The 23,936-nt window shown below is 60.1% G+C and overlaps 1 protein-coding gene across 1 annotated transcript; it reads right to left on the minus strand.

Moving 5' to 3' along the window:
- Nucleotides 1-234: 234 nt before the first annotated feature.
- Nucleotides 235-22,573, minus strand: DBH (dopamine beta-hydroxylase). The gene is made up of 12 exons (XM_075558900.1): nucleotides 22,265-22,573; nucleotides 20,003-20,149; nucleotides 18,336-18,593; nucleotides 14,063-14,239; nucleotides 13,263-13,365; nucleotides 7,236-7,402; nucleotides 4,715-4,858; nucleotides 4,349-4,387; nucleotides 3,809-3,868; nucleotides 1,864-1,991; nucleotides 1,232-1,391; nucleotides 235-366 (listed from the first exon to the last, which is right to left on the minus strand). Exons 1-12 carry the CDS (start codon nucleotides 22,541-22,543, stop codon nucleotides 235-237), a joined length of 1,794 nt encoding a protein of 597 aa, XP_075415015.1. The 5' UTR covers nucleotides 22,544-22,573.
- Nucleotides 22,574-23,936: the final 1,363 nt, after the last annotated feature.

Raw genomic sequence — 23,936 nt, forward strand, 5'->3', positions numbered from 1 at the left:
CCCCCCCATCCCCGCTCTCCAGACAGTGGGGGCTTACTGGGAAGCTTCCTTAGCATAGGGGACAGAGGGCAGGTCAGACATGCTGGGGTCCTCCAGCCCTAGGGGAGGGCTGGGGTGGGCCAGGTCTCAGTGGTCCTGGGCACAAAGAGCTGTTCTGAGGGGTCTTCACAGAGAGGGGCTGTCAGGGGGACAGGACAGGGACAGCAGGAGGGATGGGGGAGGAGCGGGCCCCATTCAGCCTCTGCCCCTAGTCACATTGACCACGGTGGGGCTGCTGGGGCGCTGGGCCCGGCTGGCAGGACAGTGCGAGGTGGGCCCCCTCAGAGTGGAGGTGATCTTGGGCAGCGGCTGTAGGTTCCACTCACCCTGCAGGGGAAGGACAGGGGTGAACTGAGGCTGGGGGCAGCCTGAATGCACCCTCACCCCTACGCTGCTCCTCCTCCTGGTGCCCCATCTTTTGCTCAGATGGGGTGCTCTGGGCACAGACTGGCTTCAGTCATCCTCCCCGAGAAGGCTGCCCAGCCCCCAGCCCACCAGACGCCCACCCTGCCTGCTCTCAGGCCACTGGCAATCACTGGGTACGGCCCTGTGCACTGGAAATGTTTGATTCAGCTGTTAACTGGCTCCTGAGGAGGCCCCAGGCTCTGGGCTGCAGGTCCTTCGGTGGCCCAGTTGAAATAAATTCACCATTTCCACATCCCGGGCCTCCAGCAAGCCGGCTGCATCTTGCGGGGGGGGGGGGGGTTCAGGTCTCTCCCAACCCCCATGGTTTATTTTTAGTCTCTGGGGGTGGCTGCCTGGCTCACGTTGCAGACAAGGGAAGTTGAGAGCAGCCCAGAGCTGTGTGCTGCCCAACAGCATCCTGGTGGCCTCAGCCACTCCAGAGGGGGCCTGCTGTCTGGCTGTCCCCCTGTCATCTGGCTGTCCCCGCCTGACCATTGGGCTGTCCCCCCTGTCCTCTGGCTATCCCTGCCTGACCCTAACTGCTTCCTCTGAGTGGTTTCTTTTCTTGCCAGCTTCCTGGATTGGGGGGACTCTGCCCCCCCCACTTGGGTCCTCTGGCCTGTGGACGGACCTCTGTGTACATGGGCGTGCAGCCTCAGGAAGGGACAAGGATGTCCCTGTGGGGGACACTACTCTCTAGCAGATGGGCCTTCGAGGGCCTGCCTCACTGTGCTGTCTCCACACCAGGTGAGCACACCAAGGGGAGGGCACACCTGGGGCAACCTACCTGGAAGCGGACGGCTGAGGACTTGTTGCAGTGCATGGAGATGGGGGCAAAGCCATACAGGGCCTTGAGCACGTCCCGGTTGAAGGCATTCCAGGGGACAGAGGCGAACTGCTGGGGGATGGAGGTCTGCGGGCAGGTGCAGACGTTCATGCTGTCGAAGCTGCAGGGGAAGGGACAGCCCTGCCAGGTGCAGCCGGTGGGAGGGGCCCAGCACGGCTGTCTCCCGATGAGGAGCAGAGAGAGGCTGGACTCTGGCACTGGCATACGTCAGATTCCGGTGACTAGGAGGACACGTCCCCCCCCCCCCCACACACACACACCAGCACTGTGGGCTCAGCACCCCCATGTTAAGTTGTGGCCCGTGTCTTCTCTGACTCCCCTCCCCCTTAAGGACACTGTTAGCTCTACCCCCTGCTGCATAGCAGGCACCTGTTTAACCTGCTTAAACTGGTCATAGGAACAGGCTGGACACTGTGGCCATCCCATAATGAGTGATGCCAGCCTAACCAGAAGCCTTGGCCTCAGTTTGTGGTGCCCGCAGGGCACCCCAGTCAGCAGTTGAGGCATGCTGCCCAAGCCCGCTGACCCTCACACTCCCCTTGCCCAGGCCCTGAGGGCCCTTCAGGAGTCACCTGTTCACCAGATGGAAGTACTTCTGCAGGAAGCCGGCGTCCATGGTACTCTTGCACAGCTCCAGCTGGGTCAGGGGGTAGTAGTGCACGTAGTTGACGCACATCTCCTCCTCGATCCCGAAGCCGCCCTGAGAGATGAGGGCACAGTCATGCCAGCACGTGGGCTTGCTGCCAGCCCTGCCCGCCTGCCTGCGTCTGCTCAGTCATGCCCGCTGCCCGGGGACCTCAGTATCCAGCTGAGCCAGCCTGCTCCTGTGCACTCAGCCCTTCAGTGGCCAGCTGTGGTTATGCCCATTCTGTGGACACAAACGGAGTCCCAGAGGGCAAGGGCCCAGCTGTAAGGCCCTGGAGCTCAGTGGCCGAGCCTGGCCCCACAGACGGGACAGTCCACAGATGGGAGAGATGGGACAGCCCACAGATGGGACAGGCCACAGACAGGACAGAAGTGACAGCCCACAGACGGGACAGTCCACAGATGGGAGTAATGGGATAGTCCACAGACAGGACAAACGGCATAGCCCACAGACGGGACAGTGCACAGATGGGACGGCCCACAGATGGGACAGTCTACAGATGGGGAAGCCCACAGACGGAACAGTCCACAGATGGAACAACCCACAGATGGGACAGCCCACAACAAGGCATGTTGGGGTCCAGGCTCACTGTCCCATCACTCAGCAGCAATGTGGCCACCTCAGGTCTGTCAGGACACCAAGTAATGCTTCGGGGTCTCTATTCACAAGGCCCCACCACCCACCCGCTGAGGAGCTCCGGGACTAGTGGGGGCTGGCTGTCCGCTGTCAGCAGAGCGCCCTGATAGCCAGAGGGCAGCCTGGCCTCTCCTAGGGCCTGCCTGTACACTAGGCCTGGGAGGAGAAGCGGGAAGAGAGGGGGTTGGAGTGATGGGAAAGAGTCCCTGTGGGGTGGGACAGGACGGGGAGGAGAGCACAGAGCAGGACTGGGGGCCCCAGCCCTTTGAAGATGTCCCTGTGGGCCTGTGGGAACCTGGGTACCCCTTGCTCTCTGGCAGCACAGAAGAATGAGACAACCTCCCCTCCCCCACTGGGCGGTGGAGGCCGCCTGTGACCAGCCATCTGGCCTGGCCAGTGACACTCAGTGACAGCTAAGTGGCCTTGTTCCGGATCAAGCCCCCTCCTCTCTGAGGTCCCTGGGGGACATTGGCCTTTCTTGTCTCCAGGCCAGAATTCCCGCTCAGACATCAAAGGGGGCTCATCTCCAACCCCCTGCTGGCTCTCTCTCTCTCTCTCTCTCTCCCAGGCATTTCAAAGGCCTCCAGGACTGGCAGGCCTGGTGGTCAGCATGGGAAGCTGCTCAGAGGAGCAGATGTCTGCAGTAGCCTGGCTGCCCCCTGGGTCTCAGGGACAGGGCCCCCGCCACCCACTGAGGAGGGGAGTCCCAAAGGCCACTCCAGGCCAGGCAGCCTGGGGGTGAGTCAGCTACCCAGGAAATGTCTGCTCCCTGGATACCTACCTGTTCCTGGAGACGTCCAGGACTGTGCCCTGCCAAGCCCACTCCCTGCCCCTGTTGGGGTATCACGGGGGCAGTACCTGCACAGGAGCTGTGGGCCCTCACTGTCTGCCCCTGGTGGCTGCACCTCGCCCTGGCAGGTCCCAGGGACTCTCAGACTGCCTCAGACCCCAGGCCAGGACGCCGAGGCTTGGGGAAGCCAGGTGACTGGATGGTACCCCAGTGTTCCTGACCCTGCAGATCTCAGAGTAGGGGTCGGGCAGAACCTGAACTCACAAGTCCCTGCTGGAACAGCCAGTCTGGGGGACCCTCGGAGTGAGGGATAGCCCCGGTCCTCTGAAAGCCACACACCACTCGAGAAAGGAGGACGAGGTGTCACTAAAGGGTGTAGAGTGTGGACCCGCCTCGCCCCCCCCTCCCCACATCTGTGTCCCGGGTGCACCAGCAGGTGACTTACCACAGTGGCCAGCTGCCTGTCCTCCGTGTTATACGTGCAGGAAGTGATGAGGACGTCCCCCTGGGGACCAAGCACAATGCCATCAGCACCTGCCCCTATGCTGCCAGGGGGAGGATGGCGGGTACTGCTCGGTCTCCGGGAGCCTCCTGGTGGTCCTGACCCCGTGGAGGCTCTAGCCTCCTGTCCCCAGTGAGCAGGGAGCCGTGGACAGTTAGCACCTGTTTGGCTTGAGACCTCAGGCAAGTCTTCCCTGGACCTGAGGTTCATGGGGAAGTTGGGGTTACTGGGCTTCTCCCTCACGCCCCCTCCCCCCAAAGCTCTCAGGTGTGAGTGTGGACGTGGCAGATTGGGATGGACGTCACTTAGTGTCCCCACTATGTTCCCCCACCCCCCGCAGAGGCCTTCTCATGGAGTCCCATGCTATTTCCCACAGGGTGACCGTGGAGTCAGCCCTGCAGAGACCGCTCCTCTGCAGCCCCCTCTGCCCCTTCCCCGTGGACCCCCATCCCCACCCCTGACTCCCACAGGGAGGACCCACACCTGGTGAACGGTCACCACCTTCTTCAGCATGCGGATCTCCTGGGGGCCGGAAGGAGAGGAGGTCACAGAGGGCAGCACCCAGCTCCCCACCACCCAGACTCCCTGTCAGTCCCTCCACCCTTCTGGGGCTCGTCCTGATCCCTCTGGTGGGGGCTGGGTGGTCTGGGTGGCCTCAGCCAGGCAAGACTGGAGACAGAAGCAGGAATGGGGAGCCATGGTCCCCACCCTCTCAATCCTGTCCACCGTGGCCCTTCAGATAGATGACTGGGGGCAGGCCATGCCATGTGATCCCCAACCTCAATCCCGCTGGCCAAGCCCCCCAGTTGGTCTCTGGCTGAGGGCAGGTCACATGGTCCCCATGCCTACCTGGAAGTGGGGGCTGTAGTGTGTGTCCCTGTTTACCACCTCCCTCTCCTGGCCGTCCCGGGCCAGCACCGTCACCACCTGGCGGCCAGTCAGGTGTGTGTGCAGCTGCGAAGCGAAGATGTGGATTCCGGAAGGCGGCAGTGCCTGCGGCAGGAGGGCCAGCATGTGGCAGCGTCAGCTCACCAACTGGCTGCCTAGCTGCAAAGTCCCATGTTCAAATCCCCCACCCGCTCCATGGGGCTCAAACCAGGCTCTCTGCCTCCGCAGACACACTGTCTTGGAAACCAGAGTGCTACTGGGTCCTAGAAGGCAGCTTGTGTTGAAATTGACCCCACAATAGTGCCTTTAGTCTTGGGTGCCAGGAGAGCCACGTTGGGCTGCTCACCACAAGGCCGGCAGTTCAAAGCCACCAGCTGCTCCTTGGGAGAAATACAAGGCTCTATGGTTACTGTCTATGGTTCTACCCTGCCCTGTAGGGTCACTGCGATTTGGCATTGGGTCGATGGCAGTGAATTTAGTTTTCCTGGCAAAATGTGGGACAGCCAACAGGAGGAAGACCACTGAGAAACAGATGGACACAGAGGCCATAACTGACACCCTCAAACCCGCCATGGGCAGTGCGATTTGCCCTATGGGGGTCCCTGAGTGGGAACTGACCCCATGCAGTGGGTCTGGCTGGCTTCTTTTCTGCTTGGAGTGGGGGACGGTGTCAGGGGAGAAAAGTGCAGACTCTGACTTTTGTCCTTAGAAGTGCCTGGAGTCTCCGGGCCAGGGACTGGCTGGCTGGTTCCAAGGTCCCCTGGGTCCCCTCCCTGGGCATAGGCACTGCATGGACAGGGGGTCCCTCACCCCAGTGACCCTGAGAGGGACCATGACAGAGCCTTTTATGTCACAAGGGCTTCCAACCCAAAGGCTCTGGGCCTAGAAGATGGTGGCTGCCAGGCATGGGGGCTGGGTTCTGGCCCGTCCACAGAGCAGCTGGTGGTCTCTATGGACGTGTCCAGTGAGCCGTAGCTCAGAGAGGTGCTGGCAAGAAAAGCCCTTTCTGCCTCAGCACACGGCAGCCCCTGCTGTGGACACAGCTTAGGGAGTCAGCAGCCTGACCCAGCAGATGTCGACTGGGTGACCATGCAGACCTCAGTGGCCTCATCTGTGACCGTGACCAGAGGTGTCCCTCCTGAGAAGTCCCCTTGTGAGTAGCCGTTGGGAAGACAGGTGATCATCCCGTGGAAACCGCATCCACGCAATGGACAGGTGTCTGCAGCCCAGGGCCAAGAGCCGTGGCCACAGGGATGCTGGGTCCTCCAGGTGGGTGGACAATGGGCGCATGGAATCAAACACCCGGACTCTCCCTCTCCTGGCGATCAGGCAGGTGTCTAACGTGCTCCCTGGGCCGTGTGGGAGGGGGTGCTTGGCATGCTCCTGTGCCTGCCGTGTGGGGGTGGGGAGATGTGTTGGTGTGGGAGGTTGGGGACATCTTGATGGATATCCTGACATTAAAAACGGGTTTCTGTGTGAGCACTGTCCTTCCCACGACAGAAGTAGCTGTCCGTGTGCCTTCGGAGGCAGCTGACCAGGGACAGCTGGCAGCAGGGCTGTCACTGAGGAGCTTGGGTCACTGTGGGGCAGCCGGCAGGCAGGAAGGACGGACAGACGCTGCTTGAGTCCTTGGCCCACCAGCCACACACAGGCAGCTGTGTCTCCACCGGGTGTCCTCAGGGCGAGGGACAAGCTGGGAGAAGCCTGGGGTGGGGGGTCACAGAGGACTGGGGCGGGGCAGGCAGAGGTGCTGTGTTGGGGAGTGGGGTGGGGTGGGGCCCACCATGTCTGGGTGCAACACATGCACCTCGTGAGGAATGAAAGCACGTGTCGGGGTGTCCATGGGTGGGAGGCTGCGCAGGGCCTGACTCCGCAGGACACTGCCAGGGGACGCCGGGCACAGTGCACTGAGCGCCCTGTGTGTGGGTGCTGATCTCGGCTGTGGTTGTGTGCCGGCGGAACAGCAGGGGCTGGCTCACCGTGTCTGTCCTTATTGGCCCTCATCACCCAGTTCAACCTGTCTCATCTGCGATTGCTCACTTCAAAAGGCCGCCCAATCCACCTCCCTCCACCCGGAGTCCACCCCAGCTCCCGGAGGCCCTTTCTGCACTGGCTTCCAACACTGGGACTCCTTAAGGAGGTGGACGACCTTGGCCTTTCCCTTGGAGCAGTGTCCCCACCCTCAGCGAGCTCCCCTGGAGGGCATGGCAGGGACTCAGGGGTGGGGCTCTGTAGACTGGGAAATGTGGGAGTTAGGGAACACTGTGTGTGTGACTGAGGAACGTTGCGGGCGGGCTGGCGACTGGAGGGGGGAGAACAGGGATTGTGGGGAATGGGAGGTGCCATCAACATGAGAGGGGAGAACTGGTCGGGTAGGGGGACCTGTGGGACTTTCCCTCCCACGTGACTTTTCTTCACACCTGAACTAGCTCTGATCAAGAAGGTCTAAAGTTCAGTGTGGGGAGAGTGGGTGGGGGCTCACCAGCTGGGTGCACTTGTCGGTGCAGTAGCCCGTGAGCGTGAAGGCGGGCTCCCGCGGAGGGATCGCCATCACAGGCGTGTACACCAGCCCCAGCTCCATGATGCCCGCGTCGTAGCGCCGCAGCGAGCGTGTGTAGTACAGGCGGATGCCCGAGGAGTCACGCCGGCCTGCGAGGAAGACCAGCTGTGAGCGCCGTTCTCTGCGGGGCTGGCCCGCGACAGCTGCTCACACCTGCTGCCTGTCCCCGCCCCGCTGATGTCAGGGCCCATCTCCCACCTGCGCAAGGGAAGGGCAGCGGACCCTGTAGGAGCCTGGTGGGGCGGGGCCAGGGGCGGGGCCGGGGCAAAGGCTCAGCTGGGAGGTGGGCGTGGGTCCGTGGATTTGGGACCCGGGAGAACATTGGATCCTGCGCTGGGGTGGCTTCCAGAGTGCTTGTCTGTGTCGTCTTCCACCAGCCGGGAACCTCAGCTGGAACTGGAGCTGGAGCTACAGATTCGGGGCCCTGCGCTGAGGCAGAGAAGGGGTGTAGCACCCCCGGGACACCCCCCCAAGCAAATGAAAGTGTGTGCACCCCAAGCTGCCTGCACTTGAGGCCTGCCCACTGAGCCCATCTCACTGAAGTCCTGCAGTAGGAGCGTGGCCACCTGGGGCAGGCTGTCACCGTGCTGTTACCGTCCCAGTCACTGTCCCTAGGATCAAGGGCACGGGCCTGGTGGCTCTGCCTCTCCAGAAGGATCGCTTGTTGCTCAAGCCACCTGCTGCTGGTCCGGCCCCAGCTGTCCTTCCAGACCCGCCACCACCTGTCTGCCGGCCAGCGGCCTGTGAGGGCTCATGGGGCTGCGATGCAGGAAACCGTGCCATAGGTGCTGAGACCAGCAGGGTCACCCGTGGTGGGCAGGCTCCAATGCCATAGCCCCCCGTGAGCGCCCACAGGTCAGGAGAGAGGAGGACACCGTCTCTGGCAAAGTAGAGGTCACAGGGTGAGCGGGACCCTCGGTGAGATGGAGGGTCCGCTGGCTGCAATGTGGATCTGAACTTGACCTTAAGGATGGCAAGGATCAGGCCATGTTTTGTTCTGTGGCACGTGAGGTCTCCGTGAGCTGCTGCAGCCCAAGCAGCAGCGTATCCATCTGCTCTGTCCGCTCTCTACCTACCTACTGAGAGAGGTAAGGTTCATTGTGCCAACCTGGCCAATAAACACATGTGGGGTTAATTGAAAGGCAGTGAGATAAATGGCTTGGTGAGCCTCGCCTTTCTAGTTCTCGGGTCTCTTGCTCTCTGATGGTCAGACCAGGGTGCAGCTGCCTTAGCCAGTTCCCTGCTTCAGCTGGCAAAGCTCACTTCCTGTAAGACATCCCTGAGGAGAAGCCACATGGACCTACCCCAATGCAGTCCTGGGTGCTGCAGCAGCCGTGTAGAGACCCCTGCCAGCCCTGAAATGCTTACACATTCACTGACTCGGCTTTCCTCCTGCAGTCAGCATCACTGCGTGTGTTTCATGAGATTGAGGAGGACTTTGTAGATCGGTGTTGGACATATGGCTGCTAATGTTGGACTTATGGGCTTGGACAGAACTGGGTTGGGATGCTTTCTGAATGTACACTTACCCTTTATATAAAACTCTCTCTTATACAGATGAGTTTCTGTGGATTTGTTTCCCTAGTTTACCCAGACTAACACACCCACCTACCTACCTACCCACCTACCTACCTACCTACCCACCCACCCACTTATCTGCCTGTCTTCTACGTACTGATCTACCAATCATCTGCTTACCTTTTATCCCTCTAGCTTCTATCTGCCTACCTACCACCTACCTGCTTACCTATCATCTTCTTTATTCAGTGTCCAGCTCCCACATGCACAGGGGGTGATTGAAGATACCATGGCTCGGGTCGGCCGCCCCTCCACCCTCACAGTGAAGAAGGAAGACAGGAAGCATTTGGATGGTGCAGGGAGATGAAACGTACCCGACTGCCGGGAGAACAGGCAGATCTTTCCTGGGAGAAGGACAGTCAGAAGGAGGGCGAGACTTCGTCGCATGTATTTTGGACATCAGGAGAGACCAGTCCCTGGAGAGGGACATCAGACTCGGTAAAGTAGAGGGGCAGCGAAAAAGAGGAGGACCCTCGACAGGATGGATGGACACGGCGGCTGCAACCACGGGCTCAATCGCAACGATGACTGTGAGGCTGGTGCAGGACCAAGCAGGGTTTCGTTCTGTCTCCGTGGGGTGGCTAGAGTCGACAGCATCTAACACTACCACCGCCACCACCTAACATCGATTTATCTTTTCTCCTCCTCCTCCCCTTCCTCCTCCCCTCCTCCTCCTCCTCCTCCTTCTCTTCCTGTACCAGTGTTCAATGCGGCCAATCTTTTCTTGAGATGTTCTCTAAATGCAGGTGGGACAGACTCGAGGTCGTACTTTGGCTCTGGTCGACCTGTCTTCATGGTGCTCAGGTGTATCCTGAACTCAGGTGAGGGAGATGGAGGGTCTGCTCCACAGCCTGCCCCTGGCCGGGTTTAGCTGCTGACCTTGAGCTTCTCCACCGTCTCTTCCCACAGACGCGGTCCGTCTGATTCCTGGGCCTTCCTTCTGGAAACGTCCGTGCGTGTAGTCACCGCTCGCGTTGATGAGAAAAGATACTTGCCAAGAACAAGTCGATGTCGCAACCTCTATCATGCGATCTCCAGCTTTGTTTCTGTCACCAAGTCCGTATCTTCCACCCACTGACGCTTCCTCTTTGATTCCAACGTTTGCCTTCCAAGCACCCATAATTATGCACGCATCTTGACTACACGTTTCATCAGTTTCTGACCGAGGGCGTTGGCAGGCTTTGTTAACTTGTATGTGGGCCTAGAGGCCGTTGTGTGAACAGAACAAGAGAATACGCCATGTTTCAAAATGAGGAAAGGTGTGTGTCAGGGTCGTGTCCTCTCACCATGCTTGTTCCATCCGTGTGCCGAGCAGATCATCAGAGAGGCCGGGTATCTGAAGAAGAGTGTGGCAGCAGGACTGGAGGAAGGCTGATTAACCACCTGCAACGTGCAGGGGACACTACCTTTCCTACTGACAGCGAGGAGGCCTGAAGCCCTCGCTGATGAACATCAAGGACTGCGGCCCTCAGCGTGGATGACGACTCGGTGTAGAGAAGACCCAAATCCTCCCAACTGGGCCCACAGGAACCTCCTGACCAATGGAGAAGAGGTTGATGGTTGTCAAGGACAACCAGTGCTCATGGAAGCCGACGTCAGGAGATCAACGGACGCAGGACATGAGTGACCCCTCTTTAGAGGGCTGAAGAGCAAGGATGTCGCTGGGAGGACTGGGCTGTGCCCACTGCCCCCTGGCACGTGCTGCACGCCGAGTGAGGAGGCCCAGGAAGGATCGCTGCATCTGAACTGCGTGCGGTGCCGGCGAAGGATGCGGCAGGACCACGGACGGCCCGAAGGACGGACAAGTCTGTCTTGGGAGATGTGCGGCCAGAGCACACCTTAGCAGCAAACGTGGTGAGGCTTTGTCTCATGTCCTCGGGACGTGTTGTCAGGAGAGACCAGTCCTTGGAGAGGGACAGCCTGCTTGGCAAAATGTGGGGTGGTGAAAGAGGGGAGCCCTCAATGAGATGGGCGGACACGGCGGCTACAACCATGGGCTCAGGTATGGGACAATGGTGAGGGAGGCACGGGACCGGCACAGTTTCCTCCTGTTGTGCCCAGGGTGGGTAGGGGTCAGAACCACTCGATGGTTCCTTCTCTCTCTCTCTCTCTCTCTCTCTCTCTCTCTCTCTCTCTCTCTGTCTGTCATTTCTAGATCTCTCTACTCATAGCTCTATCTATCTATAGATCTATCTGTGGATCTATGTAACTATCTATGTATCTATAGGTCTATCATCTATCTGTAGATGTATCTATGTAACTATGTATCTATAGCTTTATCATCTATCTATCTATGTAACTATGTACGAATCTATCTAACCATCTGCCTATCTACCTACCTATTTATCTGTCTCCCTATCTGTCATCTGTGATCTATCTTGACTTCTGGGCAGCCTCCCATCAGCCATCTGTGTCTGGTGGTCAGTGATGTGGGGCTCCGGTCCCCACAGGAGCAGCCCCACATCTGCACGGTCTCCAGTGTCCCCGACCCCTGCCTGAACCTCTGCTCATTGTGGGCCAGTCTGCAGCGCCATCCTCAGCTGATCTGAGGGCAGGCCCCTTGGGCATCTAGAGGGCTGGACAGACTCCACCCCTGGGATGTCTGCCAGAGAAGCTGGCATGGCCTGTGTAGCAGGAGGGGTGTGGGACCCCCTCGTCATGTGTGGGGAGACGTGTTAAGTGGTAAGTAAGGATCTTCCAGGAAAGGTGCCACCATCATCACCTGGCACACAGTCCTGGGCTGAGAGGACATGGCACCCACGAATGCGCAGGGCTGACAGGAGCAGTTTCCGTTGTCTCCTCCCTTCTCCCCGACCCCACATGTGCCTTCCTGTCTACTGAGAAGGCCAAAAGACTAGGGCATGGGCCCTAATTCCTGTCCTGGGGTCGGAGGTTGCTCCCACACATCCCAGCACCTTCATGGACATTCTATGCAGTAAGACCCATCCCCTGCCCCCATTTTACAGACAGGGAAACTGAGGCTCAAACCCTGAACAACTAAAGATTTCAGCCAAGACCTGCCAAGCTGTGAAGTACCAAGTGGGGGTTCGAGCCCAGAGCTGGTCACTGGCCGCCAGGGGCCTTGCTGGGGCTTCTGTGACATCCCTGCCCTCTTTGGAATGCTTCGCCTTGACTCCCTCCCCCAACCCCCCATCCTTGTCCAAACTCCAGCAGTTTCAGACTCTCCAGGCTGATGACCTCCGAGGGGAAGGACCGGAAGGGGGATGATGCAATTGGTTAAGCTGGGGATTCAACCACGAAATAATCAGGGGGCCTTGGTATTTATAGAAGAGCGACTCACCCAAGATCCGGGGAGTGACAGGCCCATGCTGGCAGCGGCAGCAGGCACACAGGTGCACCGGGCGTCCAGCAGACACGCTGCCCTGCCGCTTAAGGCTGTTCTCCAAAAATCCCTTTGCTTTCAGGTTTCAAATGAACAATGCATCGCGCATGGAGCTTAAACGCAGGTGACCGATTCCCTGCCGCTTGGGCCCAAGATCATTCCACGGCTACACGGGCATCGTTCACACCGCTGAAACATCAACATTGGCTGCCAATGGACAGGGAGCCGTGCCAGCCGCGGGCCCTGGGTGGGGGCTGGGTGTTGCCCCACATCCCCAGAGTAGCGGGAGGTGATAAAACAGGGGAGGGGGCTCGCAGTGAGGGGCGGGGACTGGCACTCAGCCTGGAGTGATGTTCTTCCTTAGCTCCCAGGCTATTTCTACCTTTCCCTTACACAGATAAAAACAAGTGTCGTAAGGGGGGGGGGGAGCGGCAACAAGGAGAAGTCATGTGACAGACGCTGGTGCTGCTCTTACAAGAGGAAGCGGGAAAAACTGTCTCCAATTCCAGATACAGCGGCACCCGGCCTGGCCTGGCCAGAGGCTGGCTCGGGTTGGTCTACCTTCAGGCACAGGGTGATCCAGCAGTGCCCGCCCCCTCTCTGCTTCTGCCCCTTCACTGCTAGCCACTCCTGGACACACTCTCTGCTCCCCCACCCCCATCCCTGCCCAGCCTGGACGGGACACTCCTCCCCCTGGACCCTGGCTCCCTGCTCATACGTCCCCATGTCTCCTCTCACAGGTCTGCAGGGAGCGTGGCCATCCTGTCACTCCACGGAGCCACGGTGAGACCTGGGGTTGCTGAGTGGCCGCATAGTAACTCAGCAGCACTGCCCAGTGAGGACCAGCCCTGTAGCACCAGTCACACACCCGCTCTGTCCTGCAGAGGCCGGACAGCAGGACCTGCTGCCCAGGAGAGGCATGGGGCCCAGAGCCGGCCCCCTGCCCCCCTGCACACGGTCAGAAAACCAGGGTGCACATTCACTCAGCACACGCTGCTCCAATGCACCCCTCCTGCCCGGCCACCTACCTTGGGTGTTCAGAGGGTTGTGGTAGTGGACCTCCAGGCGGAGATACCGGGAGGATCCCTGACCCCCAAAGGGCAAGCCCACTTCCTCCGGGTAGTAAAATGCCTGCAGGTGGAGTGGGGCCTGTCAGCAGAGAGTCTTACAGCCCAGTCAAACCCAGTGTGTGTGTGGGGGCAGGCCCTAGTGGTCAGCAGGCCCACCCACCACTCAGAATGAGGGGCGGCCCTGGTGAGAGGCTTGCACCCACTGCACACAGTGGAAAAGAGCACCCGGGCCACTCCCACCACCTGCCAACACCCTCCCTCTCCCGCCGGGCTGCTGGATCCTGGTGGGCTCACGCTCTTCCCCAAACCCACAATCCCAGGGGGACAAGAGGCCAGCCTCTGAGGACTCCTGTGGGACCTTGACACTCTGCGGATAGCAGGCCAGATGAGGGACGGGGACTTCGAGTGGGGTAGGGTGAGGGAATGATCTTTCCTGCCTCCCGCCTCCCCAGCCAGGCCATTGGGGAGGCAGTCAAACGGGTTGGGCCTAAGGACAGGGGACAGGTAAGGGGGTTGGGCCCAGAGAGGAAACACAGGTAATGGGGTCAATCCAGAGGAAAAGAGGGATAGATAAGGGACCTGGCCCGGAGAAGGATCACAGCTGAGTGTCCACCCTAAGATCCTGGTGGCCCACCTTAGCTCCCAGGGCCTGGACCAGTCTGTGGCTGCAGTCATTAAGGCCTGAGAGGGGAGCTAGGTTAGGGGTCACCCTAGTGAGCGGGCACAGTGGGGGTCAGCCCTGAGGTCCCGTGGCCCACCTTTGCGCCCAGGGCCCAGGCGGCCAGCACGTGGCGGCAGTAGCTGAGGCGCTCCGGCTTCATCTTGGAGTCGCAGGGCCCGTTGAAGTGGGGGAAGCTCTTGTACTCGGCAGCGCACTGGAAGATCTCCATGTGGTGGACCAGGGCCTCGTTGCCCGCGGTGACAATGGGCTCGTACTGCAGCGAGGAGGATGCCCACTGAGCCTGGGGAATCTCATGCCCACCCACTCACCCTCCTGCAGGGACTTGTTCCACCCACAAAGTGTGAAGCTTGGCAGAGTTGGTTCCAGGGACGCCCCCCAGGTGGGCCACCATCAGGACACAGGTGCGGTCTCCCAGAAGGCCACGTGAGGACCAGCTGGGTCTGTGATATCCAGCTGGAGGGGCAGGAAGGGCCTGTCCTTGTGAACTAGGCAAGGAAGGACATTGAGACCCCCAGGAAGGCAAATGTTCAGGGGGTCAGCCCGGCTCCCACCGCTGCTCCCACTTGAGGTGCGGTGTGGACACACCAGGTATCCTCTCTGCACAAGAGATCAAGACACTAGAGCCATCAAGTGGCCCAGCAATGAATGACATAACTGGGACGGTGACCAGACACACCGACAGACAGATGAGGAAAGATGCAGAAAGGAAGCAGGCAGTGCTGGTTTGGTCCCACCTGCAACCTGGGAGGCTGGGGCAGAGGCCGGCAACTGGTCTAAGGCTTAGGGACTTGCTCCACTAGGCTCAGGGACAGCATCTGTATGCTGGCCACTTTTCCCCATGCCCCAAGGGCCCTGTCCCCAGAGGTGCAAGCCCAGGTAGAGGTGGTGCATGTAGGGAGGGGACCAGGCGCCCCGGCCCCTCTTACAGATTAAATTGTGTAGGACAGTGTCTGCACGTCTATGGGGAAGTCCAGTTGGTACAGCTATTGTTCTGCTTCATGCAATGACCGCTAAAGCTAGTGGGGAAGAAATCCCTGAAGTCTGTCAACGCCTGAGGTCTGAAGTGATCAAAGGGGCCATCCAGATACATGACCGCCACTGGCCGCTGGAATGGGGGGAACTGGAAGAAAGCAGACAGTGGCCGTTGGGAGTTGGCCCGGTGATGGACAGGAGCGGGAGAGGGCATCGTGGGAGTTTGCAGGACCGATGCTCCCTCATTGTAAGTGCTGGTGAGTCTATGCACTTGGACATCGCCAGAGGGCACACTCGGGGATTGAATCTGTGGGGGGAGGTGTGGAGAAGCGCTGGGGTGGGGGGCAGGGAGTGGGGAGTGCTGTCTTACTATGGCTCTTCTCCCCATGTCTGGTCAGGAGCCCTGTGGTGTTGGGGTGACGACAAGTTGGGTTGTGACCTGCATGGTGAGCAGTTCAAAACCACCAGCAGCTCCACGGGAGAAAGACTGAGCTGTCTACTCTTGTCAGCAGGGAAGGGGTCGGATGAGTCAGCCCGATGACTGTGAGTCTGGTGTGGGTGCATCCCTGCGTATGTAACTGCCACCAAATGGTTAGGTGGGACCATGCAAACAGGGCCCATGTGACACTAATAGGGGGACTGGTTAAGTTCTAGCTACCACTCACCCACTCCACCTGGCTATCAGGATGAGGCACCTTTGAAGCAGGAGGAGAGAGGAATCTGACAGGGTGGAGGCCAGGGACAGAGATACCAGGGACAGAGACCAGGAGACCATGTGGGACAGAAGCAGAGGGGCAGCACCAACAATGGGATTGTGAGACAGTAACGGGGACGTCCTCGTCCACAGGCACAGAGGCCACGGGACCACCTGGCTGAGAGGCTGAGGACCACAGAGAGCCCTCGCTGCTGGCTGAGCCTGACTGGTTAAGCCCCCTAAGAACACCCCCCACCACCACTCATAATCATGAGCTGTGAGCTCTGTGTGACCATTGCAATGCACTACTGAGCCCAGCCGAGAAGCAGAGTGTTGTGGGAGGGACAGCTCGTGTCAGAGCCAACAAAGAAAGGCGGAGGAGGGATGCACATGTGTCTGAAGCCTGCCCTTGGCAATGGATGGGGATGTTGGACGTTAGGGCCTCCATGTCATTGTCTACAAGCTCAACGGCATCAGCCAAAACCAGGCCAGGGATAGGCCACCAAACTGCTCACATGCAAGTTCAGGTTGAAGCTGAAGAGGAAGGAAGCAAGTCCATGGGAGCCAAACGTGACCTTGAGCACATCCCATCTGAGTCGAGAGGCTGCCTTGAGAGCAGATGTGATCCACGGAGCCCTGATGGCTTAAGACCCTGTGAGCTGCGGATGACAGGAGATGATCACACGAGGGAAGCAAGAGGTCGAGTTGTCAACGAGAAGTCCAAAGCGGTGTCTGGAGAGACCCTGGAAACCGCTCCTCCGTGGAGAGTCATGGAGGCAAGTGGAAGAACTGATCGAGTCAAAGAGCTGCATCGAAGGCGCCTCCAAGGGGTCCGTGAATGGGCAGAGGAGAGTCTTCTAAGAAAACGTGCAGAGACCTGGAGACAGACAGCCGTCCAGAGACGCACACAGTTAGTGTGCACAAGGTGTCACACTAATGAAGCCCTGGGGCACACACTCATCTCTGCCAAGGCTCTTTGGAGACTGCCTCCTTCTGACCCCAAAGAAAGGCAACCCAACAGAGCGTGGGGAAGCTCGCGCAGAGGTCACGGATGCCACGCACCAGGGAAACTCCGCTGAAGGTCACGCAAAGACAGCTGCAGCCGCAGGCCCACAGCCGCTGCCGATGTGTCAGCCAGATTCGGAAGAGGACGTGGCCCAAGAGACATCATCGCTGAGGTCAGATGGATCTTGGCTGAATGCAGAGAACACTACAGAGATGTCTGCCCGTGTCTTATTGACCGCGTGAATCGTAACAACCCACGAATAACATTGGGCCACATGGGAACTCCGGAGCACGTCATTGTGTTCGTGCAAAACCTGTCCCTAGACCAAGAAGCAGTGGTGGGACCCCCGCGGAGAATGCGTGTGAATCCAAATCAGGAAAGGCAGGCCCACACCCTGAGCAAATGCCCCGAGAAGCTAGGGCAGAGGGAGAAGAGTCCGGCATTGGGATCAGAGGAAGGCCCATGAGCAACGTGCAATCCACAGATGACACAACCTTACTTGCCGACAGCGAGGAGGCCTTGATGAGGGATCCAAAGCTGCAGGCGTCCATCTGGATGGCCCCTCACCGTGAAGATAAAATCACCTGCCCAGCTGGGCCCATCAGCAACATCATGATAAACGGAGAACAGCTTTCCGTGACCCAGGATTCCGTTTCGCTGGGATCCAGGGTCTGCGCTCATGGCAGTAGCAGGCGAGGGACCCCATGATTCATTTCGTTGGCACAGAATCCTTTGTTCCCCTTCAGAGCAGACCCCAAAGCACACCTGACCCAAGCCATGGTGTTTCCGATCCTCTCATTTGCATGGGAAAGTTGGACAGTTAAAAGAATTTGATAGGATGATGATGATATTATGATATCCAGATATAAAATTCTTGAATTGTGATGTTGGAAAGAATATTGAAAGGACCATGGACCTTCCAGCAGAACCAACAATCCTGTCTTGGGAGACAGAGATCCAGAGCGCTCCTGAGAAGCGAGGCGGGCAAGACTTCGGCTCATGTACTTTGGACGGGCTCTCAGGAGAGACCAGTCCTGGAAAGGGCATCATGCCAGGTGAAGGAGCAGATCCCCAAAGGAGGGCAGGACCCTCCCCGGGGTGGATCGGTTGGAAGCGGAGAAGACCGGAGAGATGCGGACCTGCATGATGCTGACTGTGCCGGGGCATTGTGTGTGCGGATCATGACAAGCCGTGGGCAGCATGGGGAAGAGTGGGAATCCAGAGCACTTCCTTGTGCTCCTGCACACAGACCCAGACGGACGGACGCAGCAACGGACGCAAACGGCGCTTCCTTCTGCTGCGTGCGGGGTCACTGTGCACCAGACCGACTGGGAGGCACCCGGCAAAACTCCCAGCATCTGTTCCCGGGAAGACTGGCAGCCTCAGATGCCAGCTGCTGCCGGGAAGGCAGTGGTGGGAGGATGGGTGGGATGACTCTGCCTGGGGGTGAGTCACCTGTTGGGTGAGGGAGGCCAGAGCCATGGGGGCTGTGTGTCCAGCCATGCTCTGGCAGGTTAGACAAGCAGCAGACGCGGGAAGAGAGAAGCCACACCATAGGAGGGTCACCAAGGAGCGGGCGCCCGGGATCCCGACTGCTGGCCTCCTAATCTGTGAGCCTGCTAGCTAATCCCACCTCCCCCAAGTGGGACGTCTGTTATAGCCGCCCCCGCCCCCTACCATGACGATGTGGTGCCGAGAGAAGCCAACCGGAAGCTCAGTGATGTAGCACCAGTATGTGGTCTCGTGGGCTGGGATGGTGATGTTGGGGCTGCGGACCTCCATGGTGGTCAGGTCCCGTGGCAGCGTGGGCACCTCAATGTCGGGCTTCAGCAGCTGCACCCTCTGCAGCCCCATCTGCAGGCTCGACGTGTTGATGGCCTCCAGGGATGGGAACCGCTGCTGCAGGACCCCGTAGATCAGGTGTACCGTGCCGTCCTGCAGGAGTGAGGCCTGGTCACCCACCCAGACACACCCTACCCCGCCCCACCCCAAGGGCTCCATAGCAGAGGGTACAGTGACCCTCCCTACCCATCCTGGACAGGCCTGCTCCGGCCTCTGGAATCAGAGTTTGCTGAGGCTCAGCATGGACATGACCAGATAGGTCACCATCCAGGTCCCCCAGGCCCAGGGGCCATTCTGTCTTTCTGAATAAATTTTTCCTTCTTACCTCTCCTCCACCACCCCTCCTCCACCACCCCTCCTCCATCACCCCTCCTCCATCACCCCTCCTCCACCATCACCTCTCCTCCATCACCCTTCCTCCATCACCCCTCCTCCATCACCCCCTCCACCATCACCCCTCCTCCATCACCCCTCCTCTATCAACCCTCCTCCACCATCACCCCTCCACCATCACCCCTCCACCATCACCCCTCCTCCATCACCCCTCCTCCATCACCCTTCCTCCATTACCCCTCCTCCATCACCCCTCCTCCATCCCCCCTCCTCTATCACCCCTCCTCCATCACCCCTCCTCCATCACCCCTCCTCCATCACCCCTCCTCTACCACCCCTCCTCTACCACCCCTCCTCCATCACCCCTCCACCATCACCCCTCCTCCATCACCCTCCTCCATCACCCCTCCACCATCACCCCTCCACCATCACCCCTCCTCCATCACCCCTCCTCCATCACCCCTCCACCACCACCCCTCCACCATCACCCCTCCTCCATTCCCCCTCCTCTATCACCCTTCCTCCATAACCCTTCCTCCACCATCACCCCTGCACCATCACCCCCTCCACCATCACCCCTCCTCTATCACCCCTCATCTATCACCCCTTCACAACCACCCCCTCCTCTATCACCCCTCCTCCATCACCCCTGCACCATCACCCCCTCCACCATCACCCCTCCTCTATCACCCCTCCTCTATTACCCCTTCACAACCACCCCCTCCTCCATCACCCCTCCTCCATCACCCCTCCTCCATTACCCCTCCTCTATCACCCCTCTTCCATCACCCCTCCTCCACCATCATCCCCCCACCATCATCCCCCCACCATCATCCCTCCACCATCCCCCATCATCATCATTCCTCCACTAATACCCCCTTTGCCATCAACCCCCTATCATCATTCCCCACCATCCCCCTGTTTGCACCCCTCTGCCCAACCCTCATCCCAGTTGGGTTCCTTCCACTTAGCGTGTCTCCCAATGGTGACAACCAGGCCTTCTGTCGACTGGCCCACCCTTGATATTTGGCCCCAGGGCCCTGTGGCCAGGGTGTTGACCACCTCTTCTGCTCGGGTCAGCAGTCCAGCCCACAAGAGCATGGACAACATCAGCCTGGAGGGGTCCTGGACAGCCCATGCTCTCTGGGTCCTAGGAGACCACCACCCACTTCAATGAGGTAATCCTTGGGGTCACAGGTGTCAAAGGGCCTCTTGAAGAGAAGGTAGAAGCCATCTGAGGTCTGCTGCGCCTGTAGCAGCTGGTAATCCTGCTGGGCATCCAGGTGAACCTGCCCCTTCCGGTCACTCCAGGCATCCTGCAGAGACAGGAGGACAGGGGTGGCAGATGGCTCCGGATCTTCAGCCACAGCATACTCTGTGGTTGGGGGTCTGCTCCACTTTCCACGGCAGGTCTGCAGTGGGGGGCTGGCTACTCCACAGCCTCCGGCCAGCCTCTCCCTCTCCCTCTGGGACCAGCCACCTGAGACTTTGGGGAACTCACTGCCAATGTAGATTTCCATCTAGCTCCCCACCCCCACCCCAGTCTGCCAGCATCCCCTCCCTCACCTTCACCTCCACCCCCCTGCTCAGGCCCCCGGGCCTCAGACACACTCGACACTCTTCTTCAGGGAGGGGGCATAGACGGCCCATGGAGCCAGGTGGGGGCAGATGACAGACAAGGCTGGAGCAGCAGAGGTGGGCTGGGGGGTGTGAGGGGCATCACGCTGGGCTGTACCCTCTGCCTGACACCTGGCTCTGCACCTGCTGACCCTGAGCACAGTCCTTTCTGTGAAGCATGCCCCTTGGATGCCTTCACCATCGCCCCCCCCCAAATCCCAGCCAGGCATGGGCATGGGTAAACTGAGGCTCAGGCCAACTGCGCAGCTTTCAGGCCCTTCATCGGTAGTGGGTCTGCCAGCCCCACCCACTCTCACCCCAGCTACCTCCCCAAGCATGTCCACAGCAGATGCTGCCCTAGAGGCAGTCGGTGGGAGGGCAGGAGACCCCCACCCACGTGCTGGGCCAGGCCCAGCTGTCTTAAGAGCATCAGGGCCCCTTTCCATAAGTGTTTCTATCCCACGCCCAAGGCTCAGGCACTTTCTTCATTTTCCTGAGGAAGACGGCGTCCTGCAACACCTTCTGCAAAATGGTCCACAGAGCAAAGCCGTGGTTGGGGGTGACTGGGGGGCCGTGACTGGTGGGGGCGCATGGCCGGCTCTGAAACCGGGGCAGGACACTGGCCGTGAGGTTTCAGCTGGAAACCGAGAGTGAAAAAGTTTCAGGACACGCTACTGAAGGAGGAAAGAGAGCGTGGCCTTTATTTTCCTTTGAATTCATCCTGCAAATTAATCCCCCCATGTGCGGGATGGCGGCGCTCTCTGGGCCACTCTCCGAGCAGGCACTGGGGGGAAGCCTGCTCCAGGGAAGACCAAAGATCCGGATGAGGGATCCTCCAGCCCGCAAAGAGCTCTGGCTGGGAGCTGCAGGGCCCTGACCCCCTCCCCCGCCCCTGGGGGTGGAAGGCACCATCAGGGCCACCTTCTCTTCCTGGCTGCGCCCACTCCTCTGACCACGGGCCCCTCCCAGGTGGCCAATAGCGTATCCTGCACCAGCCTCTGTGTTTGTCTGTGATGGACATCAGGCCTGCCTGCCAGCCAGCCAGCCAAACCTCACGGGGACTGGAGGGGATGCGTCCACTTCAGCAGAGAGTTGGCTGCAGGACAGGCTACGCCCTCCCTGTCTCCCTCTCTGGACCCCGCAGACCTCCACGGACAAGAGTCAAGGACCCTTCTCCCCGCACAGTTTTGAGGAGAGCTGGGTGCATCCCCCGGAGGATGGGGAGCAGATGGGAGCGCTTCTCCCCTGACGAACCCCTCCGGCTGGCTGACAGCCCCAAGGCCCACCCCATACAGTCTGCTGTGACCTCTCTCTTCTCCACCCTGGGGTGTCTGAATCTCAGCACAGAGCTTAGTCTGGGGACAGTCACAAGCTCGGCCTGGCTGGCCCTGGGAAGTCACCTTGTCCCACACCTGGGGAGCACCCATACGCACCCCTCGCCCACCCACTGGTCTGGGTACAGCTATAAGGAGCATGCTCCATCCCACACCCAGGGTACCTGCAAGCTCACCCATCACGCGAGCTCCTGTCATCAGGAGTGCAGGCTGTGAGTGCCTGGGGTACGGTGTGGAGGGGTGGGTTGGCACTGGGCCAGGTGGGTGCCAGTACACTGGTCCCAGGTGACAGTACAGCAGCTCAGGGTGGGCAGTCGAGGGCCATGGAGGTGCCCCACCTGCCCCACTGTCAGCACCCTGAGCCCAGGAAGTACTGAGAGTGGGGTAAGAGAAATCTTCCTTGGGGGTCTCAGGAAGGTTGGTGTGGAAGGAGGGTCAGATGGGTACCAGCCAGGGGAGGGGACCCAGAGGGAGGCTCACCCCAAAGTAGGCTCTGTCCCCATCTGTCCAGAGCACGACCAGGTCTGCGTTCTCGGGCTCGCCACGGTCAGACATGCCGAAGAGCACGCCGGCCTGGAGCCTCCGCACCAGGAGCTGGAAGTACACGGTCTCCTGGGTGTAGTTGACATTCCAGGACAGCTCCAGGGTCTCCTCGGGGTTCAATGGGATGTGGTAGGTGAAGGGGCTTTCGGGGGGTGCCGAGCCCTGCAGCGCAGCCACCAGGATGACCAGGAACACGGCCACGGCGGTGCCGTACATGGAGGCCGCCTCACGCGCACTGGGGCAGGGGAGCCTGGGACACCTCCGCCGGGGACCGAGGGTCTGCATGGTGGAGTGCGCTGGGAGGGGCGGCTGCACCTGGCCCTTTATGCCCTGTCCCCCCAGGAGGGTGGGCCCGGGCTGCTCCGATAATCACATTTGTCTGGTGGGCAATTCAATTGTCCCCAGCCCCTCCCACCAGCCCATGCCCCGGAGCCAGACACGCAGTGCCCGGCCTCCCTAATTGGCTCTAATGAGATATGGACAACATCAGTGGGGCCGAAGAGGCAGTGGCCGCCCTAGCCCATCCCTCCAGCCCCCCGAGGAGCTGTTCCGGAAGTGGCCACCAGCCTCTCCCCAGTCCCCAGGGAGGCTGTGCTGACCCCACGTGGCGCAGTGGGCTGGGGGCCACCACCCATCCACAGATGGGGAGACTGAGGCCAGGAGGGTCACTTTGGAGGTGGCCTGTGAGGGTGGAGCTCCCAGCTGCTGGGGGCCAGAACCCTGCAGTGGTTTCTACAACGGGGGGCTTTGGGGTGTGTGTGCGAACCCAGCAGTGGTTTCTACAACAACGGGGTGTTGTGGAGGGGGGGCAATTTTCAAACTAAAAATAAAAGACGGCCTGCAAATAGACCCGTGTTTAGACACTCTCCCCACAGCCTGCTGTTCCCACTGCGTCCCGCTCTATTTCCCCACAGGCTCCAGCTGGCAGCCCCAGAAGGCGTGGGTGAACTGCTGGCGGGGGTGCTCCTGGGGGGCTGGGCACAATTGGGGTGCAATCCTGGTGGCACACCATTGGGGGCAGGGCACTGATTGGGGTGCACCACCAGGGGGTGCATGATGAGGGGGACTAGGCACTGACTGGGGGCTCACTGCTGCGGGCATACCTTTGCAGGCTGGAGACAGGCTGTGGGTATACTTCTGGGGAGTCCACTATGGGGGCCTGGGCAAGACTGGAGGTGCACCCTAGGGACTGGGGACAGATGGCAGGCCATCACTGGCTGGCGGCTGCATGCAATGCCTTGTGAGAGGTAGATCACACGGGTGCATGCTGGGGCAGATTGTGGGGTCCATTACGGGAGCAGCGTGTGGGTGCATTGCTGGGGTGGCCCGGAGGGTGCCCAACAGGCAGGAGAGGGCCTGGCCTCACGGGGAAGCCTGCGGGCACTCAGCCGCCAGGGCTGCTTCTCACCAAGACACTCCCATGTGGCTCCTGCTCATGTCCCCAGCTCCTCTGATGGCGAAGGCCAGTTCCAGAGGCAGCCACCACCACAGCGTGTCACTGGACAGCAGGCAGAGGGGCTCCCGCTGGTCCTTTGAAGGCCGCGGCGACAGCGCAGACCCTGGTCTCCGTCATGCATCTCCCCTGGAGCCTGGAGATGTGGGTGGACAC

The sequence above is a fragment of the Tenrec ecaudatus genome, chromosome 10, assembly GCF_050624435.1.
Source record: "Tenrec ecaudatus isolate mTenEca1 chromosome 10, mTenEca1.hap1, whole genome shotgun sequence".
Lineage (NCBI taxonomy): Eukaryota > Metazoa > Chordata > Mammalia > Afrosoricida > Tenrecidae > Tenrec > Tenrec ecaudatus.

Coding starts and splice junctions, on each gene's coding strand:
- DBH (XM_075558900.1), bottom strand. CDS start 22,543: ATGTACGGCACCGCCGTGGCCGTGTTCCTGGTCATCCTGGTGGCTGCG. Junction 4,859..7,235: donor CCGACAAGTGCACCCAGCTG/GTGAGCCCCCAC, acceptor CTCCTGCCGCAG/GCACTGCCGCCTTCCGGAAT. Junction 1,392..1,863: donor TACTTCCATCTGGTGAACAG/GTGACTCCTGAA, acceptor CTTCCCCTGCAG/CTTCGACAGCATGAACGTCT.